Source organism: Manis javanica, chromosome 10 (assembly GCF_040802235.1).
Source record: "Manis javanica isolate MJ-LG chromosome 10, MJ_LKY, whole genome shotgun sequence".
NCBI classification, from domain to species: Eukaryota; Metazoa; Chordata; class Mammalia; order Pholidota; family Manidae; genus Manis; species Manis javanica.
Window position 1 is genome coordinate 46,179,421 of NC_133165.1, and position 20,070 is coordinate 46,199,490.

The window sequence follows — 20,070 nt, forward strand, 5'->3', positions numbered from 1 at the left end:
TAAATGCTCCACTTACAAGTTCCTCCCTCTGCTGGATGCCAGCGCTGGGTAGAGAGCCCCATGAGGCAGCTGTACACTTGTCCCCATCTGCCCAATTCAGTCCCACCCTTTATGCAAGCCATGTGACCCTGGGCAAGGCACTTCTCTCCAGGCCTCAGCTGCCTATGAATACAATGGGGAGGGCCACCATCACAACTCTGTGAACACATTGAGGGAATCCAATCAGGGCTGTGATAAAGACAGAATAAAAAATCTGAAGCCTGGGCCTCTTAAAGAGGTGAAGTTCCTTCTCCGAGCCCCTCCTGCACAAAGGTGGTGATGGGCCTTTACAGGGAAGTGAACTTGAGTTGACGTAGTCACTCATTCTCCTCCTGGCTGAGGGGAACTGACAGTAAGTTCAGGAAATGACTCCTGGAACTCAGAAGGGTTAACCCGTCATCACCCTGACTTCCAGCTTTATCTGCCCACTATCCCTCTGATAGGAGTAAGAGAGGGAGATAGTGGGGCAAGGTGGAGGTATGGCCTTGAAAACAGGAGAAGAGGGTGGGTGGGTTGGTTGAAACCTACAATTTCTCCCTCCCAAAGAGCCCTGGCCCCAACCAGGTCACTTGCTATCCCTTCTGGGCCTCAGGGACCTCATCTGTGCAAGGCCTTACCAACTTTGGCTCCCGTGTTTAAAACCGATACTAGGGGAATCACCTGCCTCAATTTTGTGGCTCAGGTGGTCTTATTTTCCTGCTCTAATCCTATCCCTATTTCCCTACCAACAACTCCATTCCTGAAAACTTAATGGTCTGCCCCAGAGGTGGTGGTGGCCATATCAAGTCTAGGGCTAAAGGGTCACTGGACCTTCTCCAGTGGGTCAGGAAGCATCAGCATTCTAAGTGTTGGGCAGCCCCTATTGGGATACCAAGTTCCAGAGGCTGTAAAGGGCTGGGGGAAGCCTGCAGAGATGTATGGAATCCTCTATTATGTCTCTGACACTGGGTGTAGGGGAGGAAAGGGAATGTTTTGTTCAATTGGCCAACACTCTGAAACACTAAGTACTTTCTCATCTCTGTATCTTGAAAGCTGCCAGAGGGCAGGAACTCACAGCAATGATCAACAAATGGGTGGGTTGAGTGGCTGGAGGCAGTACTCCTAGGGGTCTACCAAGAATTACAGAAGCCTGTGAGGCCCACTCTGGAAGGGATTTTAAGGATACAATTTCATTTTGTAAGTGGGAACTCAGAAGGTGGACAGGGACTTGACCAACTTAAAACAACGGAGAGTTGGCAGGGCAGGGAGAATCCGGGCACTGGACTCAGCCCTTCCTGCTTCTCAACCCATAACACAATGACACAGAAGCTGGCCCTGTTTCATAAAATTTAATGGCTGTGCAGATTGTGGTCCCTCATTTCTGCTGCTCACGGGTCCACTGTTCTGGGGTCAGGGTTTTCTGCTCAAAAGCATGGATGTGTAGGAGTTCTTCCGCTAGGCACGTGTTCACCAGCCTGCGGGAGAAAGAGGGTTAGCAAATGGCAGGCCAGGACTGAGTTGCAATCCCCAAAGCTAGGGTGGCCAGGGAGGCTGGCGATGTCTCCCCCAGGTATATTTCCTGGGTCCTGGGTACAAGAAAGGTAGTCTAAGTGTCAACACTCGAAGCAGGGGACGCGAAGGCGGGATCCTTGGGGTCGTGGGCCATGATACTGGGCAGTATTGGCGGGGTTGAGGACGTTAGGTTGCGGGGAGTGGCCGGGGTTATGGTCCCGGAGCTGTGACCACACTGTACGAGGTGTGCCAGAATCTCACCGGTGTCTCTGAAGCAGCGGCTTCCCCTCGAACTTTGATGAGACCACGAGAACTCGGAAGCTGGACGCGCAACGATTAGGAGTCGTGTCCTCCACTTCCTGTGGGGCAGAATGGTGTGGATGATGCTCTTTCCCTCCTCCCACTCCCAGGAGCCCTTTCCCCTTAGACTGGCGGATCTGGGCAGCTAACTCACCACGAGCTCGGCCTCCAAGTCTCGCTGCAGTTTCTCCCGTAGGTACTGGGCACTGAGTTCCATCGCTGCTGCCCAGCGTGGGCGGCAGCCCAGACGGGAAGGAAACAGTTCAGACCTCAGCCACACTGCTTCCGCCCTTACTGCGGCCACTTCCGCTGAGGCCTCTACTTCCGCCCTTACTAAGGCGTTCATGGGCCCAGCACTTCCGCCCTCACGCAAGCCCGGCTTTTCAACAGTTTAGGTTTTTCGCGCTTACTATCAGTCAGCCAATCAGAGTCTGCATAAAGACGAAATGTACCCAAGCGGATGCTAATTGGTGCTCGCCGCCTGCACAGCAGCCTGGGTTGTGTGGGTCGGTTTGTAGGCCCTAACTCCAGCCAGGAGAGGGCCTCTGCTGTGACCATTAGAGTACCCCGGGATCGCCCCTAAGCGCTTTTCCCGAGACAGTCATCTTTCGACCTTGGCAACATAGCTGTCCCTGAAGTCATAGGCCACAGGAATCAACCCACAAGTCCTGATGGACCCCGCAAAGGGCGCGGCGAGACCCGGGCGCTTTTTCGGCGTCTATCTGCTCTATTGCCTAAACCCTCGGCACCGGGGCGGCGTTTATGTGGGGTTTACCGTCAACCCTGCTCGTCGGGTCCAGCAGCACAACGGGGGTCGCAAGAAAGGCGGGGCTTGCAGGACAAGCGGGCGCGGACCTTGGTAAGAGGGGTTAGCTGATCACGGTCTAAAGGACTACAAGCCAGAGGCGGGGCCCGGCGGAGGAGAGGCCTGATGGAGGCGGGACCAGGCCGGTGATAGTGGGTGGGACCGGGTGGGGCAGATAAGCAGGGTTGGAGGAGGGATCCTAGTGACGAGGGCGGGCCTCCGGCAGGGGAGGAACCTGAAGGGGAGACAGAGTCCTGTGCTACTCTGTGGTTGTACTCAGAGGTGGGGGCTGGGTAGGAAAGCGACTGATGATCTGGGCTTGGGCCAGCGACTGATGGCTAGTGAGCGAGGCTGGCTTTGGGATAGAGGGAACCTGAAAGGCAGAGGAACTAGGTAGGGCGTACCTGTGTAGGAAGCGGTGCCAGAGGTTGGCAGATACGAGCACGGCTTCGTGGGCTAGCTTGAAACTGGGTGTGAGGACTCCACGCTAGGGTAGGACAGGAGGCGAACCAAGACGAGGGCATTCAGCTTGACATGGGGGTCGAGTTGAGGACTCAGAGGCTGCGCCCTCGTTCTTTTCCCCAGGGAGATGGTGCTCATCGTGCACGGCTTCCCTTCTGCCGTGGCCGCCCTTCGGGTAAGAAAGGAGCAGGGGCAGAGGGAGGACTGGCTGGGCCTTGGGGCCTTCCTGGGGCGGCCCCGAAGCCTCATACTCTTTTCTGCAGTTCGAGTGGGCCTGGCAGCACCCGCACGCCTCGCGCCGCCTGGCGCACGTGGGTCCGCGCCTACGTGCCGAGGCCGCCTTTGCTTTCCACCTGCGCGTGCTTGCGCACATGCTGCGCGCGCCGCCCTGGGCTCGCCTACCGCTCACCCTGCGCTGGTTGCGCGCCGACTTCTCCCGTGATCTCTGCCCGCCGCCGCCGCCGCACGTGCCCCTAGCCTTTGGGCCTCTGCCTCCCCGGGCTTCTGCTCCGAGGCGCCCTGCAGTTCCCTTTGCTGACACACAGTCCGAGCCGGACCAGGCCCCTGAGGCCTGTTGCTCCGTGTGTGGGCGTGTGCTCAAGGTGAGATACTCCACCTGGTTCCGCAGGTAGCAGGGCGTCTAGGGTCCGGAGGACTTAGGACCAAGCTATTTATTGAGGGATGAGGCTGTGCAGTGACCCTTTGGACACTGCCCTCATCTGCAAAATGGGGATGGTAGTACTTGGAGCCCCTCCTCAATACCAGTAACCTTCTGTTAAGGGCCTTTGACCGGAAGGTTCTTCCCTAGACCTTCAGTCTTAATAAATGATACCTTCTTTACGAGGTCTTTGGCTTTCCATCTAAAATTGCAACTTTCTTGTGCATGTCCCTGCCTTTTTTTATAAAAACCTTAATACTTTTGTCTGACATACAGATGATTCCCACCCCATCTTAACGATTTTTGGGCTTCACGATGTTGTGAAAGCAATACACATACAGTAATTTTGGGCTTTTCCTGGCCAAGTGATAAAGTCATTCTCTTGTGAAGCTGAGCAGCAGCAGTCAGCTGTAACTCCAAGTCAGCCACTGGGTCTTGAGCCTACTTAAATATCATTCAGTACCCATTCAACCACTGTTATTCATTTTCTGTGCAGTATTCAGTAAGTTAGGTGAGATACACAACACTTTACTGTAAAAAAGGCTGTCTAGATGATTTTGCCCAACTGTAGGCTAATAATGTAAGTGTTCTGAGCACATTTAAGGTAGGCTAGACTAAGCTATGATGTTTGGTAAGTTAGGTATTAAATGCACTTTTTATTTAAAATATTTTCAATTTACGATGGGGTTTATCAGGAGGTAATCTGATTTTAAGTGAAGGAAGAGCTGTATATTTTATTTAAATCTTACCAGCCTCTTCTATCCTCCATACTAAACTCCTCAAGGGCAGTTCTTGTTCACTACTGTAAACAGGGTTTGCCACAGAGGAGGTGGCTGATAAATATTTAATAAATTAACTGAAATGGTGGGTCTAAGTCCTACTGAGCTCTCAGTAAATCTAAGTTGAGTGGGTGGATACAGAGATTCAGTGGCCTGCCTGGGATCATCAGCCTGTAAGGAACTCTAGGGCTGGCCTCAGTGGCCATGCTGTTACATAATCACTGCTAAGGCCCAGGGAAAACTGGCCAGCTCAGTGCCAATGGGTAAGCATTTTAACTTCTCTGTGCCTGTTTCCTCATGTATAAAATGCAAATAGTAATATGTGCCTCATAGGGTTCTTTTATGTAAAGCCCTTGGGGCAGGGTTTGATCCATAGATATTTTTTATGAGTATTAGCTACATCATTTACTACCCATTTTCTCTCTTACCTGCCTGCCACCCTGACAGGATGAAGAGGGCCCCCTCTGTTGCCCCTATGCTGGCTGCTCCCTAAGAGCCCATATGATCTGCCTGGCAGGGGAGTTCCTACAAGAGGAGCCAGGGCAGCTTCTGCCCCTGGAGGGCCAGTGCCCCGGGTGAGTCCAGCACACCGACCCCATCCTGGTCTAGCTCTGGGAAGATGGTGCCCAGTTGTCCAAGTCCAGGCCCGGGGCAGCTGAGTCCTCATCTTGCTGCCCCAGAGCCTAGCCTGGAGGACGCTTGTGATCTTGACTCTGTGTCTTCTACCAACCACATCCCTGGTAGTTGTAAGAACTCACTGCTGTGGGGAGACCTGATCTGGCTGTACCACATGGGCACCAAGGAGGAAGAGGAGGACCTTGAATTAGAAGAGGTGAGAGGTGGCTTTGGCTGTAGCGTCCCTACTCTACCCCATTCCTTAGACTGCCTTCGACCAACCAGCCCTCTTGTCTCCACAGGAACACTGGACAGACTTGCTGGAGACCTGATCCTCAGTATCCCCAACCCTCCACACACTTCTGTGCCACCCCCTGTGGGTCTCGGCAGTTTTTACTTGAGCACAATAAAAAGTCTGAGTTAAGGGTACTGTCTAGTGATTGCTGGGTGGTGGAGCTGGGAGGCAGAGGCCCTGTCAGTCTCTGAGGCCTCCAGAGAACAGGGGAGGGATAGGGTGGGAGGGGGTGGGACACTTGGAGGGCTCTAGCCCCAGCATAGACCAGCCTCCCCTCTGCCTGAGCTTTCCCCAGCATGTCCCTGAGGTCACACAATTCCTTTGAGTGCTTGGAAGACTCACACCCTTGACTCAGAGCCCATCCACATGTGGTGCCCAGCTTGACTTTGGACTTTAATACAAATAGGACAAAGGTCACAGGGGAGATGGGAGGAGGATCTCCTTCCATGGGGCCCTGTGGCTCTCCAAGCCCCAAGTCCTCTTCTTTGTCTACAGCACTCCTTTCAAACCTAGGGTTGAGGTGAGGGAGTGGGGGTGGGGGAGAAGCACCTTCTGGGGGCCATTGTTTTTTCACCAGCCACAAGTGAGTCTCCATGAAGTCCCGGGTGGCATGGAGCCAGGCTCATTCTCAGGGTAGATCCAGTGCTCTTGCTCTTTCAAATGCTATGCTGCCTCAAAAAGAGCCTGCCTGCTCTCCTCTGTCCCAGTTCCCATTACAGCCTGCCTACCTACATGGCTCTGGACTGGCCTGTGGTCAGAGTCAGCAGTTCCTGGAACGCCTGAGGCCTCCAGACCACCCTGGACCTGAACCCTTGGCAGCTCTAAGGCTGGCCTGGAGCTAGCAGGAAGGTGAGTGTCCTACCTTTCCCCTCCACTCTGCCTTCTTTGCACCAGGTTCATTGGAAAAAGTTATCTGTTGACCTGTCCTGCAGAGGGTAGAGTAGAGACAGCAGGTCAGGAGCCAGAATTACAGCTCAAAAAACCCCAGAGAACTATTGGGCCTTTTTGTCTAGTTTCAGTCTTTCTTCTGTTGTTTTATATGCTAAGCCCACACCTTGGTTCAGACCGGCCTAAGCATGAGTCAGCTGGGGTGACCACGGGAGCAGAGAGGGGCCCTCCCACCCCTAAACTCCACCCTTTCCTTCCTGAAGGACAGCCAAGTCCCAGTCCTGGTTTTCAGATCCCTCCCACTTTGGACCTACAAAACCTTCGGCTCAGAGCAGTTCTGCACTCACCACGCCGCACCCACACTCAGCCACAGCACAGGTGGTCACAAGGCCAAGATCCAGAGAGGTCAGTGCCGGGGGCGGGGGGGGGATGGGCCAGACCTCCCACACCCTGTCCATCTCTCTGCTCCTACCTTTAATGTCCTGCCCTTTCCCAAGGATAGCCCATCTCGATCTGACTGGAAGCCCCCTCCCTCCCTTCTTCCAATGAGTCATCACAGTTTTGCTCATTCACATACCAGACTCTGGTCCCCAAAGAACATGCTCAGTTGCTCAGTTGGCGGTTTTTATCCCTGAACCTCAGGGAAATGTGGCTGGGCAAGCAGGATCACAGGCCTTTGGGAGGTTTCTGTATGTGAGGGGCCTAGGGAGTTCAAGGAGGGGACAACAGGGAGTGCCCAGGAAGTCCTAAGAGAAAGAAAACTGGTAGGCCCTAGAATAGTAGTTTTCTCAAGTGTACACTGGAATTTCCTGGAGAGCTTCCAAAAACATTACCTGGGCCCACTGCCAGACAGCGATTTAATTGGTTTGGGGTATGGCACTGCAATTTTTAAAAGGTTTGCAGGCAAATCAAAGGCACGAGCAGCTCTACTAATCACTGGCTTCATGAGTACGGGCAAGTTTGCTCAGCCTCCCTCAGCCTGTTCCTCATCTTGACACAAAGCATGATTTCAACAGAGAGTGTTGTTGTGATGTTAAGGTAAACAGGCCACACTTACCGGGCCCGTTCTGCAGCATGGAGCTGGTCCAGGACACCTCCCGCCCGCCACTGAAGTATGTGAAGGGGGTCCCTCTCATAAAGTACTTTGCAGAGGCACTGGAGCCACTGGAGAACTTCCGAGCCCGGCCAGATGACCTGCTCATCAGCACCTACCCCAAATCTGGTAGGTGATGAGGGACACCCACTCCTCTCCTGGGCTGCAGGGGTGTGCCCCAGGCCCTGCTCACCTCGCTTCCCTCCCTCTCCAGGCACCACATGGGTGAGTGAGATCCTGGACATGATCTACCAGGGTGGCAACCTAGAGAAGTGTCGCAGGGCCCCCATCTTTATCCGGGTGCCCTTCCTTGAGTTCAAGGCCCCAGGGATTCCCACAGGTGTGTGGCAAGGCATGGGGTACAAGTGGAGTGCTGGGAGCTAAGACTGGGGCTCCAGCTCAGCAGACTTTTCCAACCTTTGGCTTAGGTTTAGATGTTCTGAAAGATACGCCACCGCCACGGATCCTCAAGACACACTTACCCCTGGCCCTGCTCCCCCAGACCCTGCTGGATCAGAAGGTCAAGGTGAGTGACAAAGGGAAGGAAGCTGATGGGGCCATGCCAGCTTTGGCCCTGTCTTCTGGGCCAGGCTCACTCTCTCAGGCCTAGTCTCACCTGAAGTAGGGAGGCCATCTGCCTCATGCTCTGAGGGGGGTCAAACGACCAGTGAAAGTGAGACTCCTATGCAGAGCCGAGAAAAGCAGAGTCTGAGTGCCCATAGGCCTGAGGAGGAAGGGGCTGGTGGGAAACTGGCAATCTTATTCCAAATCTGGTTGTGGGTGGCACTAAGAGGATTAGATTAGTACAAAATGTGGTTCCAAGGACCAGCCAGGACTTTGGCATCAGGTCAGTCACACCCATCCCGTGGCACCATAAGCAAGTCAGCCTCTAAGCCCAATTCTTCCCTTGCCAAGCTGCTGTGAAGGGTGGAATATCTACTGCCTGGTGTGCTGTGTGGTGATGCTGGGGGTGGGGGTCATCTCTTCCTTCAGGTGGTCTATGTTGCCCGCAATGCAAAGGACGTAGTTGTCTCCTATTACCACTTCTACCGCATGGCCAAAGTTCATCCTGAACCTGGCACCTGGGACAGTTTCTTGGAGAAGTTCATGGATGGGGAAGGTAGGCCTGACTCTGGGGGAAGGAGGGAGGTAGAGTGAGGGGTAGCTGGCTAAAACTAATCCCCACCTTTGTGTCTGTGCCTCCTGCCCCAGTGTCCTATGGGTCCTGGTACCAGCATGTGCAGGAGTGGTGGGAGCTGAGTCATACCCACCCTGTTCTTTACCTCTTCTATGAGGACATGAAAGAGGTGAGAGCACCTGCTGCCACTTTCCTCCGTGTCACACGTGGGGAGGCAGGGACTTTATGGGGTCCCCCAAGGCCTTCAGCCCCCTTCTCCTAGTGCAGCCCTCACAATAGTCCTCTCAGCTCTCCCACCCCGCCCAGGAATTAGAGCTGCAAGGCCACCTTGGGCAGCACCTGAGTTAGCAACATGCTCACCACTGATCAGCCATTTGCTGCTATTGCTTCTCTCTGAAGGCCACAGTTACAAAAGAAGACTGACCCTGTCTGTTCTCAGCCATAAGGACCCAAGCACAGCTTATTATACGATTCCAGGGCAGAAGACAATTAAATTTGCCCCAGGGAGAGGAGCAGAGTCAAGGAGCTGGGCCTGAGAGGCCTCTATAAGTCAAAGTGGCCAGCTCCCTGAGAGGTTCGAGAGGGGCCTCCCTTTTGTTTGTTCAGTGAACAGTCCCTACCTCCACTGAAGAGCCCCTCTGCTGCTCCAGAACCCCAAGAGGGAAATTCATAAGATACTGGAGTTTGTGGGGCACTCCCTGCCAGAGGAGATTGTGGATCGCATCGTCCAGCACACATCTTTCCAGGAGATGCAGAAGAACCCCATGACCAACTATAGCACCATACCCCTGGACATCATGGACCACAAGATTTCCGCCTTCATGAGGAAAGGTGAGTGCCCATGCAGGATGGCCATTTGGGGAGGCCAGGCTGGAAGCAGCGGCTATAGCCAGCCCAGTGCCACAGGGGCCCTCCATCCTCCTTCCTTCCCTCCCTACCCAGGCATTGCAGGGGACTGGAAAACCACCTTCACTGTGGCCCAGAATGAGCACTTTGACACCGACTATGCTGAGAAGATGGCAGGCTGCAGCCTCAGTTTCCGCTCAGAGCCATGAGTGGTGTACAACAAGCCTGGTTATGCCCTCCAAAATAAAATGCAATTTGTGTTACATGGAGAGCCACTATTGGGAGGCAAGAGTAAACCTGAGCTGAAAAGAGTAAATGTCCACTGGGATCCAAGGAAGCCATCTCCCCCTCTGCCTCTGGTTCAGCTTGCCCTACATGGGAAGGGGAAGAAGGTCTGGACAAGTAAAACCCAGGAGACATGGGCAGGGGAAAGAGTATTTATTTGGTCACAAAATCTTTTTTTATTCCCCCTTAATGGTGGCAGGAGATTGCCAGTCTGCCAGCCTGCTTCACTTTTTCTTGGGCTCCTTACAAGCCACCACATACCTCTGCGCCACATTGAGGGGAGGGGAGTAGCCATCTGCATAGGAGGTGTCTTCAAACAGGACTGAATAATCATCCTGGGGCTGCAGCAGGGGCCAAACAGAGGGGCTGGTTAGAGACCCCCAGACGAGGCCCCCCAGGCCTAGACTGACAGGAACCTCTGGTGAGTGGGCTCCCAGTCCTTCATGACCTCATCTTCCCTCAAGAAGTCTAGATGTTTGAGCAGAGTCCCTGATCTTTTCTTAGCAACAAAGGGCCCAGGTCAGGGGATAAAAAACAGGGAAAAGGGAGACTGGCTACACAGGTGGGTAACTGCCAGCAGGTCTGATGCCATTCAGGGACCCTGCGTTAAAGGGATCAAGGACCACTGAGAAGCCAGCAGGCAAAGATCCTGGAGGAAGAGGGAGAACAGCCTTAAAACCACTGGGTGGGTGATGGTGATTAGGGTGCCAACAATATTCTCTCTAGTAGAGGGGGAGTAGCCTCAGGCAAGAAGGGATAGTAGTGCAGAGCCTGGGGCTAAAGACAGGCCCTAGGCACTGTGCTTCTGTCTCGGGACTCTGGACTCCCACTGCCCATGTCAACACAAAAGCAAGGGCAGACCTGAGGACACGTTGGTCCTCCTAGTGCTGGTGACAGCTCTGAAGGCTGGGAAGAGGCTGGGAACAGGGCTGGAGGGGTTACATGGCAGGGTGTGAGAGAGGGCATCATGCTCCACATAGTTCAGAGAGGCAATGAGGAAAAGAGGGATAGGGCACCTTTCCAGCCCAGCTGTCATGGATGGTCTCTCCCATGGAGGCTGCCTTACCCGTTGCGGGGGTGTGTGGATCAGAGCACGGTAGAAGCAGGTGGTCTGGGGATACAGGGCCAGCACGAGCTGCTCCTTCTGGAATAAGGCTTCAGGGTCCGTCTCAGGGTTGGCCTTCCACTGGGGCAGGGGTATGATACGCCGCCGGCTCAAGGTGTGTCTCCTGGAGGGGGGCGCTTAGGTCAAACCCTGGCCAAGGGGGCTCCTTCCCAACAGCCTGATTGTACCCCAGGCTTCCACAGCCCCTCCCTGGCCAGCATACTCACTCTTTGCCTTCTTCATCAATGTCATCTACCTCGTACCTGTGGGTGAACAATGGGAAAGGTGGAGGTGGGGAGGTGCAGTCTGAGCCAGGGAGCCATGGGGAAGGTAAGCAGCCCCAGAAGCCACTGCTTCACACACCACCCCTGTCCCCAGAGGCACCCCAGGGGGAGCTTTTCTCCCTTCCTGCAGATGGGTGATGGGGCAGCCCAGGGGCAAGGTATCCACTCACTTGTTGGTGGCATGGCTGTAACTGACCACCTCAGCCAGGATCCACTGCTCATCCCCATCCACAGCCTTTACCCGTGCGGCCACCTTGTCTCCAGGTTTGGCCACGTAGTCCCCAGAAGCCGGAATGGCCCCACAGAGGGGTGGGGGCCTGAGGGCGGAATAAAGTGTTAGTCCCAGCCCCTCCCTTGCCAGTTAGTTCCCCAACCCTGGGCCTGCCCTCACTTGTCGCCAGGCTTCCCGATCCACAGGGGCAGGGTCATGGCAGACTGCTGCAGCAAGGTCATCAGCACCCCCCTGCGCATGGTCTTCCGAGGGGGCTCCGAATCATTGTACAAGCCTGCAATCTTGGCCGCTGTGGGAAGGAAGCAAGCGCCTGAGGCACCAGGGACAGGGTACGTGCCCCCAGACCCACTCTAGCATACCTGCCCTGAGCTGTCAGGGGCTCAGTCTGGAGCCCCCTTCCTGGGCCAGCACCAAAGGCCCAGATGTGACCCCTGGCCCCTCCACTAGATGCCAAAGTGAGAGAGACTGCCAGGCCACACTAACCGATGGTGAGATGTCAGTAATGGAGGACTTAGAAAGGGCAGAAGGGGCGTTCTGAGGTGCCGGTTACATCATTTGTTCACTTAGTGAAAATTTCATTGAGCTGTACACTGATGTGTACTTTCCTATTAATATGTTTAATTCAGCAAAAAGTAAGAAAAAAAACAATCAAATACGAACAGACCTATGACTTTCTCAGGCTTGGCTCAGCACACCCAGTCAATTTCATTCAGACCCAGCTGGTGATGTGACATTTCTGACGAGTGGGGAGTCTGCCCATGGTGGGCTCAGTGAAGGGACCTGAGAGTGGGAGAGCCAGGCACTCTGAAGGGCTTTGGAGCCAGCACCCTGGGTAAGTTCCACCTGAAAGGATGGCTTCAAGACCACCAGGGTATGACTCCCAAAAACAGCCAGGTTCTCACCACAGCAGAAATGGGGGTTGGAGTAGGAGGAAGGAGGGAGGCAACTTCCCCAGGCAGTGGAGGAAGAGAAACATGGGTGTGGGAAGGAGAACTGGGGAGGCCCTGCCTTAGAGCACTGGGAACAGTCTCTACTCCATTCCTGGTCCCAGGCTGTCTAGATGTGCTCCTGTGTCAGCAGCCTGTGGAATAATCACACCAGGCTGAGGTTACAGGCTGCCCTGCAAGGAGACCCAACTGTTGCTCTCAGGAATGCCTGCTTTGCCTGGTCAAGAATCGCCGAATTTGTCTGCAACTCACCAATCCGCCTCTCTTCCAACAGAGACTTGATTTCCGCAATCTTATCTAGGGCTTTCCGGAGGATGCTGGGGGTGGGAGGAGGAAGAGAAGGGTCTGGATGAGGCACAAAGGACAGACTGCATTTCAGGTTACAGCTGGCTGAGTCATTCGGAGTAACGCCACTACTGAGAACTATAAACCGTAAGTATGTGCTTTTTAATCTTTAAGGCATAAAAGGACTAATAAGAGTAAGAAGTAGCAGGCCAAAGTATCTTAGGAGGGGCCCAGAGAGGTATAAGCAAAGCAGAGAGCTGCCTTTGCCTGAGTGCACCTGACAGGTCCTGAGGAAATGCTGCAGTACTGGCAGCCTTGAACCACCTCTTGCAATTGGAGGACAGAAATTAAAATTCGGGGCCTGCCTCAAGTGGGAATGTAAAAGGAGACAGTATGAGGATGGCAGGGAGCTGTCTCAGCTCAGAGCAGGACTGGGGTGGAGGGGACGTGACCCTGAAAGGCTGCAGCCCCAATACACCTCTGTAGTTAGTTTATGGGGGCCCCAGGGTGTTGGGCCCAAGCAACTTGGCAGAAGGAAACAATCAGGCTGGAGGAAGGCTGCTTTATCCTAGACCTTCGGGGATCTCCCCCAAAGAACATTTCAACAGCAATAGTGGCCCAGACTCTATTTTCGGTCATGGATTCTCTTCTCTGATGGCCAATCCCTAGTCCATTCCTCTTGCAATCTTTGAGTAAATGCCCCTGTGGTTCTGAAGCCTTCATTCAGCAGGAGGGACACATAAGAATATAACACACTATAGCATCACAGGTGTCCCAGTGGGTGTGTCTCCTGTGGAGCTAATCAGGCAGAAGCCCAAAGCCAGGGTAGGGGCAGCCTTGGCAGAAGGAACTGGGCAAACCAAAGCAGGGAGGGGCAAACCCTTTGCCTGACATGCTCTCAGCACTGTGGCTTCTACAGGGTGCATGGAGGGCTCAGCCAGAGCCACCTCAGGCTTTTGAGCACTGGACAATCAAGCAGCCAGGAAAGCAGAGAGATAAAAGGTAGAAGGCCAAAGGGAACTCTGTTAATTGCTTCCAGGCTTTGGAGGGCATGATTTCATGCAGCATGTCCTAAGCTAAACACTTGTGATTATTAGAGTGGTTCTCAACCCTAGCTGGACATCAGAATTCCCTGGGGGAGCTTAAAACAAAAATTGTTTTAGGCAAGAGTCATAAAATGATACCACAGCTGGTGAGTCTGATGTGAAAAAGGATATTTACATAATCTCAGAGTATGTCACATATAAAATACTTACTATTATACAATGGAAAGTAGCAAACACTTGACACTGGAAAACCTGGAAGAGACCTTAACCAATGCGGCAGCATCTGTGTCTTCTAATCTGATGACTGAGGACATTTTATGCTACATGACCAGAAGCATAAAACCTAAATCTAATCATGAGGAAACAGCAGACAAACCCCACAGTGAGGGGCATTCTACAAAATTACTGACCTATAATCCTCAAAATGGCAAAGTCATCAAAGGCAGACAGCCTGAGAACAGTTCTAGATTGAAGGAGACTAAATGTAATGGCAACCTGCACTAGAAAAATGTTCTTTTGCTACAAAGGACATTAGTGGACAGTGATGAAATTTGAGTAAGATCCGCAGATTAGTTAATAGCTTTATATCAGCATTATTCCCTGATTTAGAGAAATGTACCATGGTTGTATAAGAATGTCTTGTTTTTAGGAGAAATACTCATTGATGCATTTAGAGGTCAAGGGGCATCATGTCTGCAACAAACAGTTCAGGAAAAAAGTATGCCTATACAATGATGAAGCAAATGTGGTCAAGTATCATGTTTAAGTCTGAAATTATAATCAATACTATAATGTCAGAGCTCAACCCAATTAAACTAGAACCTCTGGGCACAGCGAGACTTGAGAACCAGGGTGTAAATGTATTCCATTGCTAATCAAGTTTGTGAAATACTGAGGTAAAGAAATTTTTAATTCTTTAATACTTTCATCTGCATTGTGACTCCCTAGAAGAGGAATGTAATACTCCATTTCCTAAAGTTACTGCAGTTCCACACATAAGAGATTCCAGGAACAATGTTTTAAGATCATTTGCTATTTAAAAAGTAGTTTCTGGAACCGAAACTTCCCTATCTCAGAACCCCAAAAGCTTCAGGTTATCTAGTATGACCTCCTAGGCAAAGAGTGCATCTCTACCTTCTAGTAGCAGCCAGCCAGCCTGGCAGCAACCCTTAGGGATGATGTCACCTTCAGAGGCAGGCCCACTTCACTGGGGACAGCTGAGGAAGGGCTTCTTTCTAGCAGACATTTCTTTAGATGCAGTGAAGAACCCAGAACCCTATTCTCCCTCACCCCAAATCCCAGCACCGTCCCTTGAGCAAGGGGCTAAAATGGTGTGAGCCCTTTAAAACAACCCAGTACTGCTGCATACAAATTCATATAGTAATTATTTGATTAGCGTGACCTTTTAAAAAGAAAAAACAAAAGTAATCTCTTTCAGGTGTTCTAGCTTGCTGAGCTAGTGGTGCTGTGCTTGCAGCGCTAGAAGGAAAAAAGCTCAGCTGCAGGGGTGCTGTGCAGGTGGACCTGACTGGAGCTGCCCTCACACACCCCCTGCACCCACCCAGAGCAGAAGGAACCTGCAGCTGCTCTGTTGGCTTCTCAGCACCCTTGGCCCCAGGTTGCAGTGGGGGAGGAGGCTGCATTGGAGGGTATGGGGAACAGATGTTAGCTTCTCCAGCACATGGCTTTGCCTACCTCCAAGTGGTGTATGTATTGTCTATGTCAGGGGTGGCAAGGGATAAATACCTTCCTCTGGCTTCTCAGCTAATACATCCTGTGATGTGTCAAGATTAGGGCATCATCTCTGGTCAACAACCTGGAACAATATTCATGCTACAGGGGCCCACAGGCATTTTGGTCTGCTGTCTAGGCCCCAGTGTCCATCTCAGAATGATGGTACTGGCACTGTGGCATTCATTGTCTCCTCCAGCACTTGACATTAAAGCCCATGAGTCTGTGGATAAAATGAAGGTTCCTGTGGCCAGGATTTTCACCAGGCCCTGGTTGGCTGGCTCACTACCCACATGTGAGGCAATGCGTTGTTATTGACTCTCTATGAAGAGCTCCGTCCAGTGCTCTGGGTGATGTGGTGGCACAGCTGCAAGGCTGCAGGAGAGCAGAGCAGAGGCTGGAGTGGTGGCAGCACGGAGGACAGAGCCAGAGGATGGCTGTGCGGGCCGAGAGGCCCAGAGAGAGAGACCAGCTTGCTGCATGCAGACTTGTTCTGAGTGAATGGGATTTTAGTGACTGACCTGCCACCGTGGAAATAAAATTGGTATAACCCTTTCACCCCAAGAACATTTTACTGTCATTTGTTTGGTCACATTGAATCCATAGTGAACTTGCCCGGGGATGAAACCCATTGTCAAGACAAGTCATTCAGGCCCTTGGAGAGCTAAACTGTACCCCCACTTGCACTGGCTTATCCACTCATAAAACTACCCTCCCTGGCTGGAACTCAGAGTGGCTGAGGCTGTCCAAAGAAAAGTTATCCACCATCTGTGGCCAAAGTGTCACCGAGGACACCATCCCTTCCACTATCACTGTGCCCTTAAAAAGCTGCATCCTAAGAAATGCCTTTTGAAGTGTTAGATAATAACTTGTTCCCGCCAGGGAATGGCCACCAGTTCTCCGCTACAATATGGAGAATGAGAGCTTTGATACTGTTTCCCTTTGACCCCTGCTGCCAGTGTGCTACCTCAAGGCCTTTTAAAAAAAGAGATGAACTGTTAAATGAAGACACTGGTTCCTTCCCATTTTCTGCAAAGCAAGAGGAGGAAAACCAGCTGGGAGGCAGCACATCACAGGATGTGGGATAGTTAATGAACCTAGGTCTTGGCACCTCTTCAGTTTCCTGAGGGTTTAATTAATCTAGTCAAGAAATGAGCTGATGCCATTTATAGCACCCATCTGAGTGCGGTAAGAACATACAGTAATGTGTGTACCCCACCAAACTTGGGGCCCCTGTGGGCAGGGGTGGTGTCAGTCACCTCCCATCCCCAGTAGGACGTTTGGTGAGAGGACTTAGTGTGTAGTGAATGAATGTATGAACGCTTTAGTCTCAAAAAGTGAAATGGCAGCCACACTGCAGGAGGCTGGGACTTGCAGTTATGAAACAAGCTTATGTATGTTTAACTATGGGTAAGCCAATGCCAGAGAAGAGCCCATCCTAAACTGGTTTCAGAAGCAGTCACCTCACTACCAGCAATTAAGCTGGGAAGGCACAAGTTTGCCTTTTCCTGTCAAATGAGTACGAGTCCTCTGACTTATGCAAACCAAACTCCAGCCCCAGTGAGTAGGAAAGGGCCCAACTATAGCCAGATGATATATCTGCAAAGTAGGATGATCATAAGGTGGGAGGGACGGGCTGGAATGCCAAGAAAGCAACACCTGTGAACAGAATTCACTGCTTCTCTGCAAACTGGCCCCACCCTTTTGTTCTTCCCCAACCTGGTATAGGAGCCCCATCAGATACCTTTGTTCAAGCTGAAACCTTGGACTCTTCAACTTCTCTCCCAACCGGTCCCCCAGTTTGATGTCAGAAACTGCCCGTGAACCCACCCTTGCTTCTCCAACCCACTGCCACTGTCTCAGCTCAAATCCATCACCATCTCTTGCCTGATTTCCTAACTAGCCTTGAATCTTACCCTGTCTACTTTCCACATGGCAGCCAGGATAAAGTCCTGGTATGTAGCCCACATCCCCACCCAGCCATCCAGACTAGTTCTCATTCCCCAAATGCACATGCCCTGAGTGGGCTTTGCACATTCTGTCCTCTCTGCCTGGGCTCTTAGCCTTATCTGCCTGCTGGTCCCCAGTTCACATTTCTCTTCCTCTCTGAGGCTATCCCCAATCCCTGGGCACAATGTGCCCCATCTCTGCTGGCCCACCAACTACCCTATCCTGTAACTTTTTCTTAGAGTATCTCCCCTTTCTGAACTGTCTTGAAGGCAGGATCCTTGCTATTCTCATGTCTCTATCTGGAGACTGCCAAGCACTAGTAATGCTTTGGGCGCTTACTCTGGTGCATGGCTGTCACCCCTATGGGGCTGTGTATAACCTCCAGGTGCAAGGCAGTTATGTAAATAGTAGGCTTAGGCTCATTAGTGAGTCATGAAATTAATTTCTTGGGTGGCGACATTAAAAAAAAAACAGAATAGACTATACATAGTAACAGTAAAAACTACTTCTTATCCTAATTCTGTGTATATGTATACATATAAAATAAATGTGTATGCTGTGGAGGGGCACCATTATATATCATTCTTTAATACCACTATTAAAGAATTAAAGAATATGGACTTAACATTTCACAATGTATATAAGCCAAACCATCATGTTGTAGGCCTTAAAAGTTACTGATGTAAAAATTATTCCTCAATAAAAATGGAAAACAAAAAGAATATGGACTTGGGGTTTAAAATTGGACTCCTTCACTTACGAGTTGCATGGCCTTTGGCAGATTATACAACCCCTCTATGTCAGTTTCCTCACCTGAAAATTGAGGGTAACCCATTTTAGGGTTTCTCTGAGGATTAAATGAGGTAAATATACCAAGTATTTGAAATAATACCTGGCACACAGTAGGGATACATAAAAGTCTTTATTACTAATATTATTAGTATTATGTCACAATAGAGAATATATTTTCTACCATGAGTTATGGTAGAGCTTGAAAAACATTGGTCTTAGGTGCTTTGTATGCATGACCTCACTTTATCTTGACAACTCTGTAGGTAGTTATTTCCCCAGTTTTGGTGATGCAGCAACTGAGTCTCAGCTGAAGTGACTGCTGAAGGTCACATGACTAGTAAATGGCAGCACTGGGATTTGCCCCTGCACCTTGCTGCCATCTATAAAATGGCAGGGCTCGGGGAAGAGTGGGGTTAGAACTGGGCTGCAGGGAAGGTAGGTACCAAAGGAGAGGCTGGGGAAGAGTCTGCTTATCCATGGCAGGAAAGGCAGGCTGGGAGGCAATGGCTGGGTGGTGGGATGGTACTCACTTGCACTCGGCCTCTGCATCGGCCTTGGCAGTTGTATAGAGGCCACGCAGCTTTGTCCGATAATAGGGAGAGACTGCAGGGTAAACACAGGGAGAAAGGCATGGGCATGGGGCAGCAGGCAGCCATGTGGCACTACTTCCAGTACACTGAAATTAGTCTTTTAGAGGAACAGAGAGGTCATGAGCCAAGGTATGAGCTTTATTGGCTCAGAAGTGCTCCCTGAGGCTAACACCCATGTTCAGTAGGCTCACATTTCATACAGTATGAATGCCATCCCTGCACCTAAGAGAGGACCTTTTAACCTTTGCCATAGCATAAAGCAGGCATAAATTATTTCTCAGCACATGGGAAAACAGAAAAAAAATTCTTGAAGCTGCTCAGAGCTGGAAGTACCAGCCCAGGAGCCAGACCACCTGAGGGCCTTGGGTCATGTGCAGGGCCCACTGGGAGGGAGCTCTCTTCTAGGAGACACCGGCTAATGGGGGCGTCTGTGTGCTCTAAGCAGTCTCCCGGGATGCAGCCTCATTTCACTGACTTTCCAGTTGCTAGAGTTGGGGGATTTTAAGGTTCGTTAGTGCTAAACAGTCTGTCATCTGTCTCCTGGCTCACCTTAGGTCACCCAGCCTAAGGGAAAACTGTCCCTCTGGCTAAGGGGCATTTGGATGGTGCAGATCCATGCAAAAGTCCCTTTGAAAATGGTAAGAGCCATGTTCCCTGTCTTGGCCTGTAACCCCCACTCATCCCCTTTTTCTCCTGAGTCCAGCTACTCACTCTTGTTCTCTGTCTGCATCCGCTCATGGGTCTTCTGGATGTTCACTAGGTTGTGTTCACTCCGTGAACGCTCTTCCTGCAAAGATGAGGTCAATAAGCCATGAAGGCAGCCCCTACCCTGCTGTGGCCCTGCATCCATGCAGAGGCCCCCAAACATAGCCCTCATTTTCTAAATCCACATTCAGGGTAAGTTCAAAAGGATTTTATTCTCTAATACAAAAGCATTATAAAAGGTATAAAGTTAAATCATAAGTTATACATAATGACTCTCCTTTATCAAAAAGAGACAAACTGATCTACAGATTTAATGCAACCCCCAACCAAATTCCAGCTGACTTCTTTGCAGAAATTGACAAACTCATTCTAAAATTCATATGGAAATTCAAGGGAACCAGAATAGCTAAAACAAACTGGAAAAAGAAAAAAACAATGAAAATCACATTTCCTGATTTCAAAATTCACTACAGTAATCAAACAGTGTGGTACGAGCATATATGTCAATGGAATGGAACTGTGAGTCCAGAAATTAACACATACATCAATTCACCTGGGAAGAGATTGTGGGGAAGGATGCTGGTACTGTTCTTCCCCACATCAGTGGTCCTGGGATCAGGGTTGCAACTGAAGATGCCAGAAGCAGGGATGATTCCTAAGGAAGCAATTGTAACTATCCCTTTGAACCTTTATGTCAGAATTTCTAAGT

At 51.2% G+C, this 20,070-nt stretch overlaps 4 protein-coding genes across 21 annotated transcripts in view; 2 read left to right on the plus strand and 2 right to left on the minus strand.

Annotated features, from left to right (window-relative positions):
- Window positions 1-1,352: 1,352 nt before the first annotated feature.
- On the minus strand, window positions 1,353-2,732 carry BOLA2B (bolA family member 2B). 2 transcript variants are annotated; one of them, XM_017677111.3, is made up of 4 exons: window positions 2,606-2,732; window positions 1,985-2,049; window positions 1,792-1,889; window positions 1,353-1,493 (listed from the first exon to the last, which is right to left on the minus strand). In XM_017677111.3, the coding sequence occupies exons 2-4, from the start codon at window positions 2,045-2,047 to the stop codon at window positions 1,394-1,396; spliced, it is 261 nt and encodes an 86-aa protein (XP_017532600.2). In that variant the 5' UTR covers window positions 2,048-2,049; window positions 2,606-2,732; the 3' UTR covers window positions 1,353-1,393. The 2 variants fall into 2 exon arrangements, with proteins under 2 accessions (XP_017532600.2, XP_017532598.2); XM_017677109.3 differs by lacking the exon at window positions 2,606-2,732 and having other exon boundaries at window positions 1,985-2,362.
- On the plus strand, window positions 2,502-5,574 carry SLX1A (SLX1 homolog A, structure-specific endonuclease subunit). Of its 4 annotated transcripts, none has more exons than XR_012122243.1 (6): window positions 2,502-2,689; window positions 3,221-3,272; window positions 3,361-3,699; window positions 4,982-5,109; window positions 5,215-5,366; window positions 5,452-5,574. XR_012122243.1 is itself a non-coding variant. In XM_017677107.3 (6 exons), the coding sequence occupies exons 1-6, from the start codon at window positions 2,502-2,504 to the stop codon at window positions 5,479-5,481; spliced, it is 825 nt and encodes a 274-aa protein (XP_017532596.2). In that variant the 3' UTR covers window positions 5,482-5,574. The 4 variants fall into 4 exon arrangements, 3 of the variants coding, with proteins under 3 accessions (XP_017532596.2, XP_017532597.2, XP_073071448.1); XM_017677107.3 differs by having other exon boundaries at window positions 5,279-5,366; XM_073215347.1 differs by lacking the exon at window positions 2,502-2,689 and adding an exon at window positions 2,937-3,028 and having other exon boundaries at window positions 5,279-5,366.
- Window positions 5,575-6,022: 448 nt separating this feature from the next.
- On the plus strand, window positions 6,023-9,672 carry LOC108407623 (sulfotransferase 1A1). Of its 4 annotated transcripts, none has more exons than XM_036992058.2 (9): window positions 6,023-6,293; window positions 6,596-6,737; window positions 7,406-7,554; window positions 7,640-7,765; window positions 7,854-7,951; window positions 8,419-8,545; window positions 8,638-8,732; window positions 9,214-9,394; window positions 9,470-9,672. In XM_036992058.2, the coding sequence occupies exons 3-9, from the start codon at window positions 7,407-7,409 to the stop codon at window positions 9,616-9,618; spliced, it is 924 nt and encodes a 307-aa protein (XP_036847953.1). In that variant the 5' UTR covers window positions 6,023-6,293; window positions 6,596-6,737; window position 7,406; the 3' UTR covers window positions 9,619-9,672. The 4 variants fall into 4 exon arrangements, with proteins under 4 accessions (XP_036847953.1, XP_036847955.1, XP_036847952.1 ...); XM_036992060.2 differs by having other exon boundaries at window positions 6,024-6,293; window positions 7,483-7,554; XM_036992057.2 differs by having other exon boundaries at window positions 6,026-6,293; window positions 7,371-7,554.
- Window positions 9,673-9,832: 160 nt separating this feature from the next.
- Window positions 9,833-20,070, minus strand: part of SGF29 (SAGA complex associated factor 29) — a 67,780-nt gene continuing 57,542 nt past the window's right edge. For 5 of the 11 annotated variants that reach the window (XM_036992056.2, XM_036992053.2, XM_073215343.1 and 2 more), the window contains exons 3-11: window positions 19,915-20,016; window positions 19,368-19,443; window positions 18,597-18,669; window positions 12,515-12,579; window positions 11,475-11,604; window positions 11,254-11,400; window positions 11,027-11,062; window positions 10,761-10,923; window positions 9,833-10,035 (exon numbers count right to left, since the gene is read on the minus strand). In XM_036992056.2, coding sequence (XP_036847951.1) covers window positions 9,919-10,035; window positions 10,761-10,923; window positions 11,027-11,062; window positions 11,254-11,400; window positions 11,475-11,604; window positions 12,515-12,579; window positions 18,597-18,669; window positions 19,368-19,443; window positions 19,915-20,016 — 909 coding nt within the window. In that variant the 3' untranslated portion in view covers window positions 9,833-9,918. Of the gene's footprint in view, window positions 10,036-10,760; window positions 10,924-11,026; window positions 11,063-11,253; window positions 11,401-11,474; window positions 11,605-12,514; window positions 12,580-18,596; window positions 18,670-19,367; window positions 19,444-19,904; window positions 20,017-20,070 lie in introns of those variants that run through there. The other 6 variants (XM_017677102.3, XM_036992055.2, XM_073215346.1 and 3 more) reach the window with 2 other exon arrangements.

Excerpts from the sequence above, each read along its gene's own strand:
- SLX1A (XM_017677107.3), top strand. The coding sequence starts at position 2,502 with ATGGACCCCGCAAAGGGCGCGGCGAGACCCGGGCGCTTTTTCGGCGTC. Across the intron at positions 5,110-5,278 it reads CTGGAGGGCCAGTGCCCCGG|TTGTAAGAACTCACTGCTGT; the intron begins GTGAGTCCAGCA and ends CATCCCTGGTAG. Across the intron at positions 5,367-5,451 it reads AGGACCTTGAATTAGAAGAG|GAACACTGGACAGACTTGCT; the intron begins GTGAGAGGTGGC and ends TTGTCTCCACAG.
- LOC108407623 (XM_036992058.2), top strand. The coding sequence starts at position 7,407 with ATGGAGCTGGTCCAGGACACCTCCCGCCCGCCACTGAAGTATGTGAAG. Across the intron at positions 7,766-7,853 it reads GGCCCCAGGGATTCCCACAG|GTTTAGATGTTCTGAAAGAT; the intron begins GTGTGTGGCAAG and ends CCTTTGGCTTAG. Across the intron at positions 7,952-8,418 it reads TGCTGGATCAGAAGGTCAAG|GTGGTCTATGTTGCCCGCAA; the intron begins GTGAGTGACAAA and ends CTCTTCCTTCAG.
- BOLA2B (XM_017677109.3), bottom strand. The coding sequence starts at position 2,176 with ATGAACGCCTTAGTAAGGGCGGAAGTAGAGGCCTCAGCGGAAGTGGCC. Across the intron at positions 1,890-1,984 it reads ACTTGGAGGCCGAGCTCGTG|GAAGTGGAGGACACGACTCC; the intron begins GTGAGTTAGCTG and ends TCTGCCCCACAG. Across the intron at positions 1,494-1,791 it reads CCGCTGCTTCAGAGACACCG|GCTGGTGAACACGTGCCTAG; the intron begins GTGAGATTCTGG and ends TTTCTCCCGCAG.